At 51.1% G+C, this 14,272-nt stretch overlaps 1 protein-coding gene across 1 annotated transcript in view; it reads left to right on the top strand.

Moving 5' to 3' along the window:
* Positions 1–876: 876 nt before the first annotated feature.
* Positions 877–14,272, top strand: part of IGFBP5 (insulin like growth factor binding protein 5) — a 39,322-nt gene continuing 25,926 nt past the window's right edge. Inside the window, exon 1 of the mRNA XM_069227063.1 lies at positions 877–2,481. Within this exon, the coding sequence (XP_069083164.1) occupies positions 2,151–2,481 (331 nt within the window). The 5' untranslated portion in view covers positions 877–2,150. The remainder of the gene's footprint in view (positions 2,482–14,272) is intronic.

Raw genomic sequence — 14,272 nt, 5'->3', positions numbered from 1 at the left:
TAGTACCCGGCGCGTTTGATCGCCCTCTTGCTGCATGCCTACCTGGTCCCGAGACGCTTGGCACCCGCAAGCTACCCATCTATGCCACCCACTGCCCCATTCCTGGAAGAAACCACCTTGCAAGACTTCTTATTCCTGCAGCCTCTGTACCCTGCCTGCCGCGTCGTACAGAACCACCTGCAAGCTTCCTTTCCCCTCGGGCACTGAGGGCGCCCCAACCTCGCAGGCTCCTTATGGGAGATTGGCACCCGCGAGACTCCTTCCTTCCGCACTGTATAAGCGAACACTTGGCCGTTCCGTGCAGCCTTTTGCCTGCACCCTAGTTAAAGACTGCCTGTAGTAAGCTGCCCCATGCTCGCACTCGCTACTCTAAAGCACGGGTGCTGCAAGCCTGTCTGCACCCTGGTTGAAAGCTTGGATATTCCAAGCTGCCCTTTGCTTGCACTATTCCGGTTGCTTGCACTCTCCGGTTGAAAGCTTAACCGATGCAAGCTTCCTTTTGCTTGCAATCTGTTGAAAGCTTGCCTGGTGCAGTCGTTCCTGCACTACCTGGTTAAAAGCTGAGCTGTTGGAAGCTTCAGTTCCTCCAGCGCTCTACCTCACACGTCCCTAGCCTCGCTGCACATTGGTGCCGGGCTACTGCAAGCTCCCATCCACACGCAGACTCGCCCGCACACTAAGCACTGGCCACCTCAAATCCGTGGCCGCAGAACCTGACACTCCGCTCCCGAGGAGGGGCTTTAAACGGACTCAGGGCGACGACGTGGAGCCCTAGGACCCAGGCAGGCTGATGCTGAAGGTGGCGGGGGAAGAGAGGGGAGGCGCCCCAGCCCCCACTTGTTTGAATGTGCACTGATATCGCCCTGGTTACTGTAGGGGTGTCACTCAGAGCTCAGATTGCATCTGAGCTCCGCGGGCTGGCAGCCAGCCAGGGCCAGTGTATTTAAGAAAGACAGCCCAGGCTCTGCAGCCGGCAGTCTCTGCAGGAACTTCTCCAGGGGCAGAAAGGACAGCGCCTCTGAGCACCTCGCGCAAGAGGCACTATTTCCGCACCAGCGCTTGCAAAACCTAGTGATTTTTTTGTTCACTACAAAATTTAATTTTCGACATCTCCGCAAGAGGTTTGGAGGAAAGCGACGCACTTCTGTGTCCAGTGCGACAGAAACTTTGCGGCACACCTCCCGCGCCGTTTCCAAACGAGACTGTTTTGGGAATTATATTCTGCGAGTTGTCCCGTGGCCCCAGAACGTGCCAATCAGGTGGAATGGTTCATTGCCTGGACTTAAGAGGTGTCGGAGGGAGCTTCTCCCTAAAAACCAAAGACTAAGAAAGGATATCAAGGTTTTCCGGCCCCACAACTGCAACCTGTTGCGGAGCGGAAGGCACAGCTGCAGCAGCGCAAGTGACAAGACGCTGTGTGAGGGCAACAAGGGACAGCGGATTTCTGCACACAGTGCCCCTTTGGGCACACACCCCGGACTCTTGTTTTGGGCACGTTTGAACTCTCTTGGCGGTGCATGAGGTCGCCTGTACACTTTGTGCCGTGCAAACCACTAAAAGCGCCCTGAAGACCGCACCTAGCACAGGCGACCCTTCTTCAGGCTCCCTGGGCACTTGTTGGGGCTCAAAGTGCAGGGAGTCGCTCTAGAACCTTCAGCACAATATTTCAGGGTGCATAGGGTTAGAACTTAACTGCACAGATCGTTCAGAACTTTTCGGGGATGGGGCAGAAGGCCAGAGTTCTGTAAAAGAACTGGACTGCATGTCCAGGGGGTTCCCGTTAAGAGATTACTAAATACCGTTCTTGGGGTGCAGCTTTCAGACTTTTTGGGGTGTGGTTCTCTTAGGTTTGGTACTCTCCTGGTATTAAGTTGTTATGGTAGAGTAACCTCAGCTATCGGGCCCAGTTCCCCCAATTCTTGGGGCGCAGGTCTTTAGTTGGTGAGGTGCACATCCTTCAGCTCCTGGGGTTCGGGCCTGTCGTGGTCTTCAGTTGTTTGGGTGGGTTCTTGGGGGTGCAGGTTTCTAGCTGTCGGGGTGCACATCCCCCAGCTCCCGGTGTCCAGGCCTCTGGTGGTCTCTAGTGGCTGGGGTGAGTTCTTTGGGTGCAGGTCCCTAGTTGTCGGGGCGCACGTCCCTCCGCCCACGCCATGCTGCCGGGGCTCTGCCTGCTGCTCTCCCTGGCCGTGGGCCTGTGCCGGGCCATGGGCTCCTTCGTGCACTGCGAACAGTGCGATGACAAGGCCCTGTCCATGTGCCCGCCCACCCCCACCGCCTGCGAGCTGGTGAAGGAGCCGGGCTGCGGATGCTGCCTGACCTGCGCCCTGGCCGAGGGCCAGGCCTGCGGGGTCTACACGGAGCGCTGCGCCCAGGGCCTGCGCTGCCTGCCCCGCCAGGGCGAGGACAAGCCCCTGCACGCCCTGCTGCACGGCCGGGGGGCCTGCCTGCCCGAGAAGAGCTACCGGGAGGCGACCAAGGCGGGTGAGTGACGTCACTGCCGCGCGTTATAGCGCCTCAGCGAGGATGAGTGCCTGAAAGCGCCTGGCAAGTGGTGTGTGAGCGTGACGTCAGCGCCGTGCGCTAGTGATAACGAGTGCACTGAACAAGGCGCCCGACCAGCGGTGTGTGAGCGTGACGTCAGCGCGTTGAAAGTGACGTCAGCGCCGTGCCCTAGTGATAATGAGTGCACTGAACAAGGCGCCTGACCAGCGGTGTGTGAGCGTGACGTCAGCGCCGTGCGCTAGTGATAACGAGTGCACTGAACAAGGCGCCTGACCAGCGGTGTGTGAGCGTGACGTCAGCGCCGTGCGCTAGTGATAACGAGTGCACTGAACAAGGCGCCTGACCAGCGGTGTGTGAGCGTGACGTCAGCGCGTTGAAAGCGACGTCAGCGCCGTGCGCTAGTGATAAAAAGTACAATGCACAAAGCGCCCGACCAGCGGTGTGAGCGTGACGTCAGCGCGTTGGATGTGACGTCAGTGCCGTACGTGTAAGCGCACTGCTCTAGTTGAGTGTGTGATCGAGAGGCGTCACTATGTATGTGTGGTACCCACTTCCCCAGCGCCGTGCGAGCGTGACGTCACGGCGTTGGGAGTGACTGAGAGAAGCGTCACTCTGCTAAACCTGTGCAGCGACCGCGTGACATCACTGCGCTGGGTGAGCGGTCCCTGGCGTGCGCTAGCCACTGGTCACTGCCGTGCGTTGTGCACTTTTCCGGGTCCCCGTGCACCAAATGGCCCGCGTGATACCTTCGTCTGTTTTTGTTCTTCCCGCTTTTGATCTCTCTTACCCGCAAGTGCATACATATAATAGTAATTCATTCAGCTAAAAGTCCTACACCCCATTCAGTTGGGAGACTCCCGACTCTAGAAGTAAAACAAATGCTTTATTTTAGCTCTTTCCAGTGTAGAGTTGCCTCTGCTGCAACAGAAGTCGATGAGGAAGGTACATTCCCCCTATTTCTTTTCCAACTGCTCCCACTTAACTGTTCTAAAATGTTGGCTGGTATGGAATTCCCCAAAATACAAAGGAATGTTCTTTAAGAAGTAAACTACTCCGCCGGTCTGTCAAGCGTGGCACCTGAGTGCGCATCACCCTCCCCTCCCAGTTTGTTAAACATGGCCCTCCCTTGTTTAAACGCCCTCTACGTCCCTGAGAGCCGGTCTTGTCCTGTGCGTCACAGCCTACCACTTATTCCCTATTGACAGCATCGGTCTTAACCCCCCCTTCCCCCCGCCCCCCATGTGAAATATTAGCCCGCACCCCTTCCCATGAACGCCTCCGTTACGCTGCACGGGGTTGGCACACGTCACAGAGGGCAGGCAGTTCCCCATACTTGTAATCAAGAGAACTTTTTTAAATAAAGGTCAATGAGCTGTTGCACTAGGCTTGTGGTCATCGAGGCCCCATGCACTTATCGTGCACGAAACCACCGATTCCAGTGCACGCGCAGACTCCTCTGCTCTCCTTGTGTTCCGTGGTGCCGTCTGCACCAGGATATGCCCCTCACCCGACGCCCCACTGCTGTCCCTCTGCAGGCACACACGTTTGTCGTTGCACAGTGCACCTGTGCGTCAGCATGCTTGCAGGTACCGTGTGGTATTGCTGCTGAACCCTCAGTGTGGTAGCAGTGTGTGGCACCCGTCATCCGATGGCATTCTCACTGCCCTCGGTGTGATGCCAGTGTGTGCTGCTGCGCCCGTGAAGTGATGGCAGTACTGCAGCATCAGTGGTGCACAAGTGTGCACCTGCACCGCTGATCATAGTGTGGGAGCGGCTGTGCCTTAAGTACATTTCATGTATTGCCAGTGCTCACTGCTGCATCTTTGGTATGACGTCAGTGTGTGCTGCTGCACCTTTGGTGTGATGTCAATGAGTGCTGCTGCACCTTTGGTGTGACATCAGTGTGTGCTGCTGCACCTTTGGTGTGACGTCATTGTGTGCTGCTGCACCTTTGGTGTGACGTCATTGTGTGCTGCTGCACCTTTAACGTGACGCCAGTGTGTACTGTTGAGCCTTTGGCGTGACGTCAATGTGTGCTGCTGCACCTTTGGCGTGACGTCAATGTCTGTTGCTGTACCTTTGGTGTGATTGCAGTGTGTGCTGCTGCACCTTTGGTGTGACGGCAATGTCTGTTGCTGTACCTTTGGTGTTACGTCAGTATGTGCTGCTACACCTTTGGTGTGATGGCAATGTGTTTCTGCAACTTTGGTGTGATGGCAATGTCTGTTGCTGCACCTTTGGCGTGACGTCAGTGTGTGCTGCTGCACCTTTGGTGTGACGTCAGTATGTGCTGCTGCACCTTTGGTGTGATGGCAATGTCTGTTGCTGCACCTTCGGTGTGACGTCAGTATGTGCTGCTGCACCTTTGGTGTGACGTCAGTGTGTGCTACTGCACCTTTGGTGTGATGGCAATGTCTTCGGCACATTTGGTGTGATGGCAATGTCTGTTGCTGCACCTTTGGTGTGACGTCAGTATGTGCTGCTGCACCTTTGGTGTGACGTCAGTATGTGCTGCTGCACCTTTGGTGTGATGGCAATGTCTGTTGCTGCACCTTTGGTGTGATGGCAATGTGTGCTGCACCTTTGGTGTGATGGCAATGTCTGTTGCTGCACCTTTGGTGTGATGGCAATGTCTGTTGCTGCACCTTTGGTGTGATGGCAATGTCTGTTGCTGCACCTTTGGTGTGATGGCAGTGTCTGCTGCACCTTTGGTGTGATGGCAATGTCTTCGGCACCTTTGGTGTGATGGCAGTGTGTGAGTGTCTGTGCTGTACCCTTGACATGATGGCAGTGTGTACACTGCATATGATGTCGGTGTAAAACTGCACTCCTGCACCCCCGAGGACAGCGCATGAACATCTTTCCCGTGCACGTTTCTTGCTGTAGTGGGAGTGCGCTGCTGCACACCTCCGGTGGCCCCTCTAATACCACCCAAGACTGACCTGTGCCCACGCTGGGTTGTTGAAGAGAGTCGGACTGTGGTCCTGGCACACCTGATGTGGTGCCCCTCTCACCAGCCCCTACACCCTGCCGGAGATTCATGCCAGTACAGCCAATGCGCGTGCAGCAGTCCCTGCACAATTAACATGGATCAGCTCACTTTGCTCTAACTGCACATGTAACAGCTTGCCCACCTGTACACACCTTCATCTTTACACATCATCTGTTCTTCCCACCTGTACGGACCTTCATCTGTACACATCATCTGTTCTACCCACCTGTACGGACCTTCATCTGTACACATCATCTGTTCTACCCACCTGTACGGACCTTCATCTGTACACATCATCTGTTCTACACACCTGTACGCACCTTCTGTTCTATCCCACTTAAACACAACTTCTGTTCTATCCACCTCTAGACACCTTCTGTTCTACCAACCTGTGCACGCCTTCTGTTCTATCCAGCTGTACGCACCTTCTGTTCTACCCACCCCTGCACGCCTTCTGTTCTATCCACCTGTACGCACCTTCTGTTCTACCCACCTGTACACACCTTCTGTTCTACCCACCTGTACACAACTTCTGTTCTATCCACCTCTAGACACCTTCTGTTCTACCCACCTGTACACACCTTGTTCTATCCACCTCTAGACACCTTCTGTTCTACCAACCTGGATGCACCTGTCCTATCCCGCATGTACACACCTTATGTCTTACCCACCTGTACGCACCTTCTGTTCTACCCACTTGTGCATGCCTTCTGTTCTATCCATCTGTACGCACCTTCTGTTCTACCAACCTGTGCACACCTTCTGTTCTACCCACCTGTACACAACTTCTGTTCTATCCACCTCTAGGCACCTTCTGTTCTACCCAACTGTAGACACCTTCAGTTCTATCCACCTCTAGACACCTTCTGTTCTAGCAACCTGTGCACACCTGTCCTATCCCACTTGCAAACGCCTTCTGTTCTACCCACCTGTACACATCGTATGTTCTACCCACCCGTGCATCTGTTGTATCCACCTGTACACTTCCTTGGCTCTACCTACGTGCACACACCTTTTGTTCTACCTGCCTTCTGTTCTATCCCACCTGTACTCATCTTCTGTTCTATCCACCTGTACACACCTTCTATTCTAGCCCATATGTACACACCTTCTGCCCTATCCCACCTGTGCACGCACCTTCTGCCTTATCCCTCCTGTGCACACACCTTCTGTTCTATCCCACCTGTACACATCATCTGTTCTATCCACCTGTACACACCTTCTGACCTGTTACCAGATGTACACACACCTTCTGTTCTGTCCCACCTGCGCACTCCTGTTGTATCCACTTGTACACTCCTTTGGTTCTACCTACCCACACACCTTTTGTTCCTTTTGTTCTAACCAACTTCTGTTCTGTCCCACCTGTGCATACACCTTCTGTTCTATCCACCTGTGCACTTCTTCCATTGTATCCACCTGTACACTCGTTGGTTCTACCCACCTTCTGTTCTTTCCACCTGCACACATATCCGGTTCTACCTACCTGTACACACCTGTTCTATCTCACATGTACACACCTTCTATTCTAGACACCTCTACACACCTTCAGTTCTAGACACCTCTACACGCCTTCTGTTCTACCCACCTGTGCACACCTTCTGTTCTATCCACCTGTATGCACCTGTTCTAACCACATGTACGCACCTTCTGTTCTACCAACCTGTGCACGCCTTCTGTTCTATCCACCTGTACGCACCTTCTGTTCTACCCACCTGTACACACCTTCTGTTCTGCCCACCTGTACACACCTTCTGTTCTATCCACCTCTAGACACCTTCTGTTCTAGCAACCTGTGCACACCTTCTGTCCTATCCCACTTGCAAACGCCTTCTGTTCTACCCACCTGTACACATCGTATGTTATTCCCACCTGTGCACTTAATCTGTTGTATCCACCGGTACACTCCCTTGGCTCTACCTACGTACACACACCTTTTGTTCTACCTGCCTTCTGTTCTATCCCACCTGTACTCATCTGTTCTATCCACCTGTACACACCTTCTATTCTAGCCCATATGCACACACCTTCTGCCTTATCTCACCTGTGCACACACCTTCTGTTCTATCCCACCTGTATACATCTTCTGTTCTGTCTACCTGTACACACCTTCTGACCTATTCCCACCTGTACACACACCTTCTGTTCTGTCCCACCTGCGCACTCCTGTTGTATCCACTTGTACACTCCTTTGGTTCTGCCTACCCACACACCTTTTGTTCTAACCAACTTCTGTTCTCTCCACCTGTGCAGTCCTTCCATTGTATCCACCTGTACACTCGTTGGTTCTACCCACCTTCTGTTCTTTCCACAGCGCTTAATAGGAAAAATTGAGTTGCCTATATTTAGGCTCCAGGGTTTTTTGGGTGTGTATTGCCTAAGCGGCGGCTAGCAGTGAAACCGGAGGTGACCCGATTTAAAGAGTTCATTTCCGGTGGGGTACACTGAAAGGGATATGGCAAGAGGTTGGGAGGTGATACGACAGTGAGTCAAGAGGAGGTGACCTACTTTGATGATGTGTGTGTGGGGGAGGTGGGTGGGTGCACCTTGATAAGTTAGCAGGTGACCTACCGGCTTTGACGATGAGTTTAAGAGAGGGTCTATTTTCACGATGAAGTAGAGGAGATGGAGTGAATTTGGATCTAAAAAGGGATGTATTGTTCTAACTGTCCGGGTGCAGTGGGATACTCTAGGTGGATGTTTTTGCAGTCAGGTCCATAAGTTTTGCCAAGCGCAAGTCCCCCTGAACTCCTGGGACTCTCTCAGAAGGACCAGCATCTTCAGTGATGCTGATTTTGCTCGCACGTGTCCCTAAAACGGGCAGATTCGTCCTAACACTCAGATCAGGTTTTATAGACACATGTTGGGGTGGATTACATGGCGGCATCACTCCTTCACAAAACACATTCGTAAACAGTCTCCAGCCCTCGGGTGGAGCCAACTCCTTAAGGCAACCCATGTTGGCCTCTCGGTTGAGAGGCATAACAGCGAATGGGCACCATTGGAAGGGACATTGAGTGTGCAGGTGTGACGGTCTGGGTGCAAGAAAGTAGGGGATGTCGTGGGTTTCAAATTAATTGCAGACAACGGGTACAAGTAAAGTAGTTGCCTACTGCTATGACGATCCCGCGGTGACATAGACACAAACTGCTTACCTGTGGGCACTCACCCTGGCAAGCCTCCCACCACCCTGAGGCCAGTGAATTAATTGCCTTGAAATTTGGTAACAAAAACACACGTTATTTTTATTGTGTAAAAACACCAATACGGCGGTATGAAGCCCGATATGGGGAAAAAAAGTTTTAATAACTTTTGATTCACTTGAGACAGAAAATATTTTTGTTAAAATCAGCAAGTAATGCTGCAGGAATTGAATTTCCTTTGGATTTCCATTGGATTTGTAATTAAGTGTGGTAATTTCATGTTTATGTAGTAAACCCGCAGCTGCACAGTCGCCTTTTGAGTTTGGCCCTGTTTAGGCCCCTTCTTAGCTAGTAGCCACCGGCAAGCCATTCTTGGCCCCGCTGTGAGGCTTTCTATGTGCCAGGTGAATGCCCAGGCCTTCTGTTTCACCAATGAATGAGGCCAAAACGTGTTTCTTTCTGAGGATGGCGCTTAGCAACCCGGGTCAGCACCAAAACTTCAAGGCTGATTTGCATATGATTGGTTCAGTGCTGCCAAGACTGATTTGCATATATTTAGACAGACCCCTGCTGTAATGACACAGAGGAGCTAAAAATGACGGAGTGGAATGCTGACTGTGGAAACCCCAGTGGATAAAAGTAATTGATTCGGGCCTTTCTAGCCATCGGTTTTTGTTGTCTCTTTGACGTCTATGTAATACCGTGCAGGGCCGACTCAACCGTTCATCCCTTCGAGTTAATGCTTGTATCATTGCGTCGACTCTCTGCCGTCCTTTTTCACGTGAATGTATCTTTCTGATAGGTTATAAATAACTTTGCGAAAGCCTCTGGATAAAAACGGCAGCTCACTTTTTTTCATCAGCATTTTTTTTTTATTAATAATGATACAGATAGAAACAGGCAGGGCCGCGCTATGTTTAGCCCGAGGCACGTTGCTGCCTTGAGATCTGCTGTGTCAGCTCAGAGACGTGAGGCGGCTGGAGGCGGAGCAGTCCCAGGGCTCCCTCCCCCCCAGGCCTTGTTTGTGGCTCCCCCCTCACCCCCACCCCACGACCCCCCTTCATCTCTTCTCTCTTTTATTGCCTGGGCCTGGACTTTTCTGTGTTTGAGCAAACAGAGGTCTGTCTGTTGGGGGAAAGGGGTGGCTGTGGTGGGGGTCAGGTGTGCAGCTGTGACCTGCAGAACTGGGGTGAATTGGGGTCGGTGCAGAGGGCGCAGGGCAGAGGGCAGGGGTCATGGGAGTACACTGCTTGCTGCATGTGAAGGGGAGTGTGTGTTATCTGAGCCTTGTGCATAACATCTAAGCTAGACCAGGGGGAGGGAAGTGGGGAGCGGGATGGCGGTGGGTTGGAGGGGGGGGAGCGTCGGGGGGGGGGGGGGGGGGGGGCACGAACTGCGTACAGCCACGAGCAGGGAGTAGTATTCACTATATACCGCCCTAGGAGTTTTGGGTCCACACGTGAAACAAAACTAGAACTACACTTTGGGAAAATACAAATAAACATTTCAGTCTGTTCGCCAGGGCCGGTAATAAAAAATGTTTACTCTAGGAACCTATAAATTAGGTGTCAAGGGGTGGCAGCAGAACGGGGTACTCGCGAGTTCTGAGAAACAAAGTCGGTGAGTGTTAACCTATTTATTCATTTATTTTTAAAAAACTTCACCCTAAAAGAAATTGGCAACAAGGACAAATCTGAGAGCATTTATGTTGCTGCTTACCTAGCCGGCAACAAATCGACGGCTTTTTAAGATATCTCATGAATTAGGGCCACAGTTGCAGAGATAATTGTGCGCCCAGTGACTTGAAAACAGCCGGAAGATAACTATGGTGGTCCATGCCCATGCTGGAGAGATCTGTTTGCAGTCTAGTCGTTTTAGACTCATTATACAACAGCATAACCCCGGGATAGCAGGCTTCTAGCAAACCACAGCGTGGGGACATGCGGGTCACAGATTTGTATTTTATTTAGAAAGCTTGGTGGGTTAATGATTTTGTTGCAGAGGTCCTGCAGAGGTCACAAGTTACAATCCTACAATATAAGTGAGGTAGTAAATCCCCATGAAGAAGCAGCGTGCAAGCTACCAGACATACATGTGGAGCCTTTCTTGTTCTTTTTCAGTCTTTTCTTATTTTGAGGTTGCTGAAAGAATACCTTTTGGGTAGTAGCAAGCACATTAATAAGTGCTCCATATAGAGTTATTAATGCAATTTCCCCAGCCTGCTACATCTCGCATTGTTATAGTGCAGGCATATCTCATACAAAAAGAGCTTGGAAAAGTCCAAAACCTCTCTCTTGTCATGGTTTACCCCTTAAACACTTGTAAAGTGACACGTGTCTTTGTTTCCTCGGGGGCATTGGTATCAAGGTGTTAGGTGCCAGCTGGCACACAGCCCAGATATGACTGGAATGAAAGAAGCGCAGATGGCCCTTTAAGAGAGGGGTTTGTATTGGGCCAAGCTGAAGCTTACATTAAGAGACCCCTCATACCCTGCAGTTTATGCAAAACACCTCAAGGGCCTTATTCACAATGGCTAATTTAGTAGGAAAGGTAAGTTGGCGACCAAATTTACCTTTTTATGCCTGCCAGGAATTCACAGACGAAAGTCTGGCAAGCGCTAGCCCATTTAAATGTGCGAAGATCACCACCATGGGTGTGGCATTCTCCACACCCTGTAAATCCCACTCAAGAGGTGGGCAAGAGGGCATTCCAAAACATGGCTAATCAATCAAGGATTTCAATCACCCACTCAAGGATTTGTAGAGTGCTGCAAATCACCCGGGAGTTGCTGCTTGCTTCGTCGTGATCTGTTCATTCGAGCAAGCCAGGCCATGAGTCCTTTCCTGAATTGCTGGAGCAATAGGGTGATCCTGAAGTGCAAGGGAAGGTTGTTCCAAGCTTTGGCTGCCAAGTGTGAGAAAGAGCGTTCACCGCTGTTTTTTCGGCGGATCCGGAGGGTGTCCTCGAGGAAGAGGTAGGCAAGATCGTAGGTGTGTGGTGGGTCGGTGAAATGTCAAGCGTTTGTTGATGTAGTCTGGTCCTTCATTGTACAGGGCTTTGTATGCCTGGGTCAACACGTTGAAATGACATCTCTTCTAGATCTGGAGACAGTGTAGTTTCTTGAGGCAGGGTGTGATGTGGGTTAGTCTGGGGATGTTGAGGTCTGACTGGTGAGTAAGACTAGATGGGCATCTCTTGGGCCACTGTGGAGCAAATTCCACTTTCATCTGGGAACTGGTCACTGTTGGTGTCCACTGGAATCAGTGTTTGGATTTTAACAGCAGAATTTCTATTTTTGACTCAATTGTTCAGTGCCCAAAATCTATATGCTTTAACTATTTGTCAGAGAATGCCCACGAGGTTAATGTTGCCTCTCTGCATCTTCTCTTTCTCTTAGCCCTGTAAACTGATAAGGCCACATGAAGACGGCCAATTGCTGCTCCCAGAAGCGGCCCCTGGCAGCATGTGGCACCTTATAAAATCACCAAATAAAAAGAAACCGAAAATGCATTATTTTCTTCTCTTGCCTCACCTTCTACAGGTCTTAGTTTTGACGTGTCGTGGGCGCCCCCTAGTGTACGCCATTTGCACCTGAAGGCGCAGGGCTACTGCTCTTGTGAAGCGCTCCAATATCTTCGCGATATACAGAACTGCAAAACAAATAGTGTTGTAAAGGAACGCGGAATACATGCGCGCCTTCGTCAGTAGGAAACTGTGCACCTTGATTTCCTGGGAAGAAGGAAAATTGAGTTTACCCCGTCTAAACATCAAAAGCAGTGAGCAGTAAAGGGATGCAGCCTCCCATCTGTACATTTTACGCAGCCTTGAAGTCACTGCACATAAAACCAGGGGCCTGGCTACCATTGGTGCAGCAGATGCAGCGGCGCCGGGACCCAGAACCCCGAGGGGCCCAGTGAATTCTGAAACTTGCTGCCTTTTACTACCCTAAGAGCAGTCAAAGGGGACGTTTTCCTTTCTTGTATCAGGGCGCATGACATCCTTGCCATGTTACTGCATAAAATCATTGTAAACTGTGACAACATTTACTCATGCACCGCTGCAAAGCGCTAGTGTTTACCAGGTCCATGCGTGACAAGCTCAGCCTGTCAGTGTCCGGCTCATCTCTGTATCAAATCAGACTACAGGTCCCAGAATGCAACAAAAATATACCAGGACTGGGTGAGCTACTCATCGCGCCTGGGAAGACAGAGCGGTCTTCCTACCACCTCGCAGAGCTTTCTGATACCATGTGTTTTCGATTATGCTAAACAGTCTTATGTTAAACGTAACAAGTGCACTTAGGCACTAACGTGGCCTCTAGGCACTAACTTTTGGTGCTTAGTTGTCTACAGAGCAACTGCAATACATAAGGAGGAAAACTGACCACTCCAGATTAATTTAAAGAAATGAGCATGGGTGAGTATGAAATTTACCCTGCGCCCAATTAATCTGACATGGTTAAAAGCCATTACATTTTTAGGGATTTGCCTAGAATCATAGGATGATGAAAGGAGGCGGGGACTCGGCTCCGTGCCCGGACATCCCCTCGTTTTTAACCCAGCTTCTCTGCACTTTGTTACTTTGCTAGCGTTACACACTCTGCCTCCATTACTTGTTAAGTTTGTCTTGCTTCCAGTTAATTCATACCATGTGTGGCACCACTGCAGTCCTGACTTTAGGCCAACAGCCCCACACGTCTGGCAGATGTGGCTCTTGTCACCCATCAGGCCTGACCCCTGTTTGCCCAAGGGCTGCCTAGGCACTCCCAGGGTAAACACAGAAAGACCAGAACAAAAACAGCTCAGGCAGCCAGGCCCTGGGGTCAGCAGGTGTCTCAACAACATCTGTACACTTTCCCCAGTGCCCTCGGGCTGTGTGTTTGTCTCTGCAGACCAGATGAATTGGGCGTGGGGGACGGTAGAGAGGTGCCCACCGAACTGCTTTAAAAATCTAGTTTCAAGACCACCTAGCAACAGAAGAGATGTTACTAAATTAACAACAATTTATTTAATGCGCCCACCCAAAACAATGATTTGTAAACGAAAAGCCTAAGATTGATAATCTAGGGATCGATGTTCGAAGTCACAAACAAGCATTGGCAATCGCAAACTGGCTGGTTTGTGGCCTGGGCTGGTTTTGCGATGAGACTTATGTGCAAAGAGGTCGCAGCACAAAATATGGAGTTTCGGGAGGTTGCAAATTCCCCTTCGTGCTGAAAAGTGAATAAAGCTGTAGGCATTCGTCGACCCCTCACCATGAATACCTGGATGTCAGGGATAGGGGCCTGCAAGGGACAGTGCACTGCCTCCCTGAGTTCGCATTAATTCCAAGTGAACTTTTTTTTAAAGCAGCCAACATGCCTTAAAGGAACACAAGCTGTTCTTAAAACAAATGTTGGATTGGAGTAACTGGTATGGGGGTGTGGAGAGGTTCGCAGACATCGGCCCCTGGATCACGGTCTGTTTCCCTCGAGGCTGACAGACGTGATTCCGAAAGGGAAAGCTGCCCTTTTTGAGACAGCTTCTCACCGGGAATTAGTCACCAGCTCAGTGGGTGGCACGGGGGTGACGTTTCATTAATGCAGATACTCGAGGCTCTCAAAGACGAGGGACGCTACTTATGATTTGGTTAAAAA

Source organism: Pleurodeles waltl, chromosome 3_2 (assembly GCF_031143425.1).
Source record: "Pleurodeles waltl isolate 20211129_DDA chromosome 3_2, aPleWal1.hap1.20221129, whole genome shotgun sequence".
NCBI lineage: Eukaryota > Metazoa > Chordata > Amphibia > Caudata > Salamandridae > Pleurodeles > Pleurodeles waltl.
Note: the sequence above shows the minus strand (reverse complement) of the source record. Positions and strands in the feature narration are given on the sequence as shown.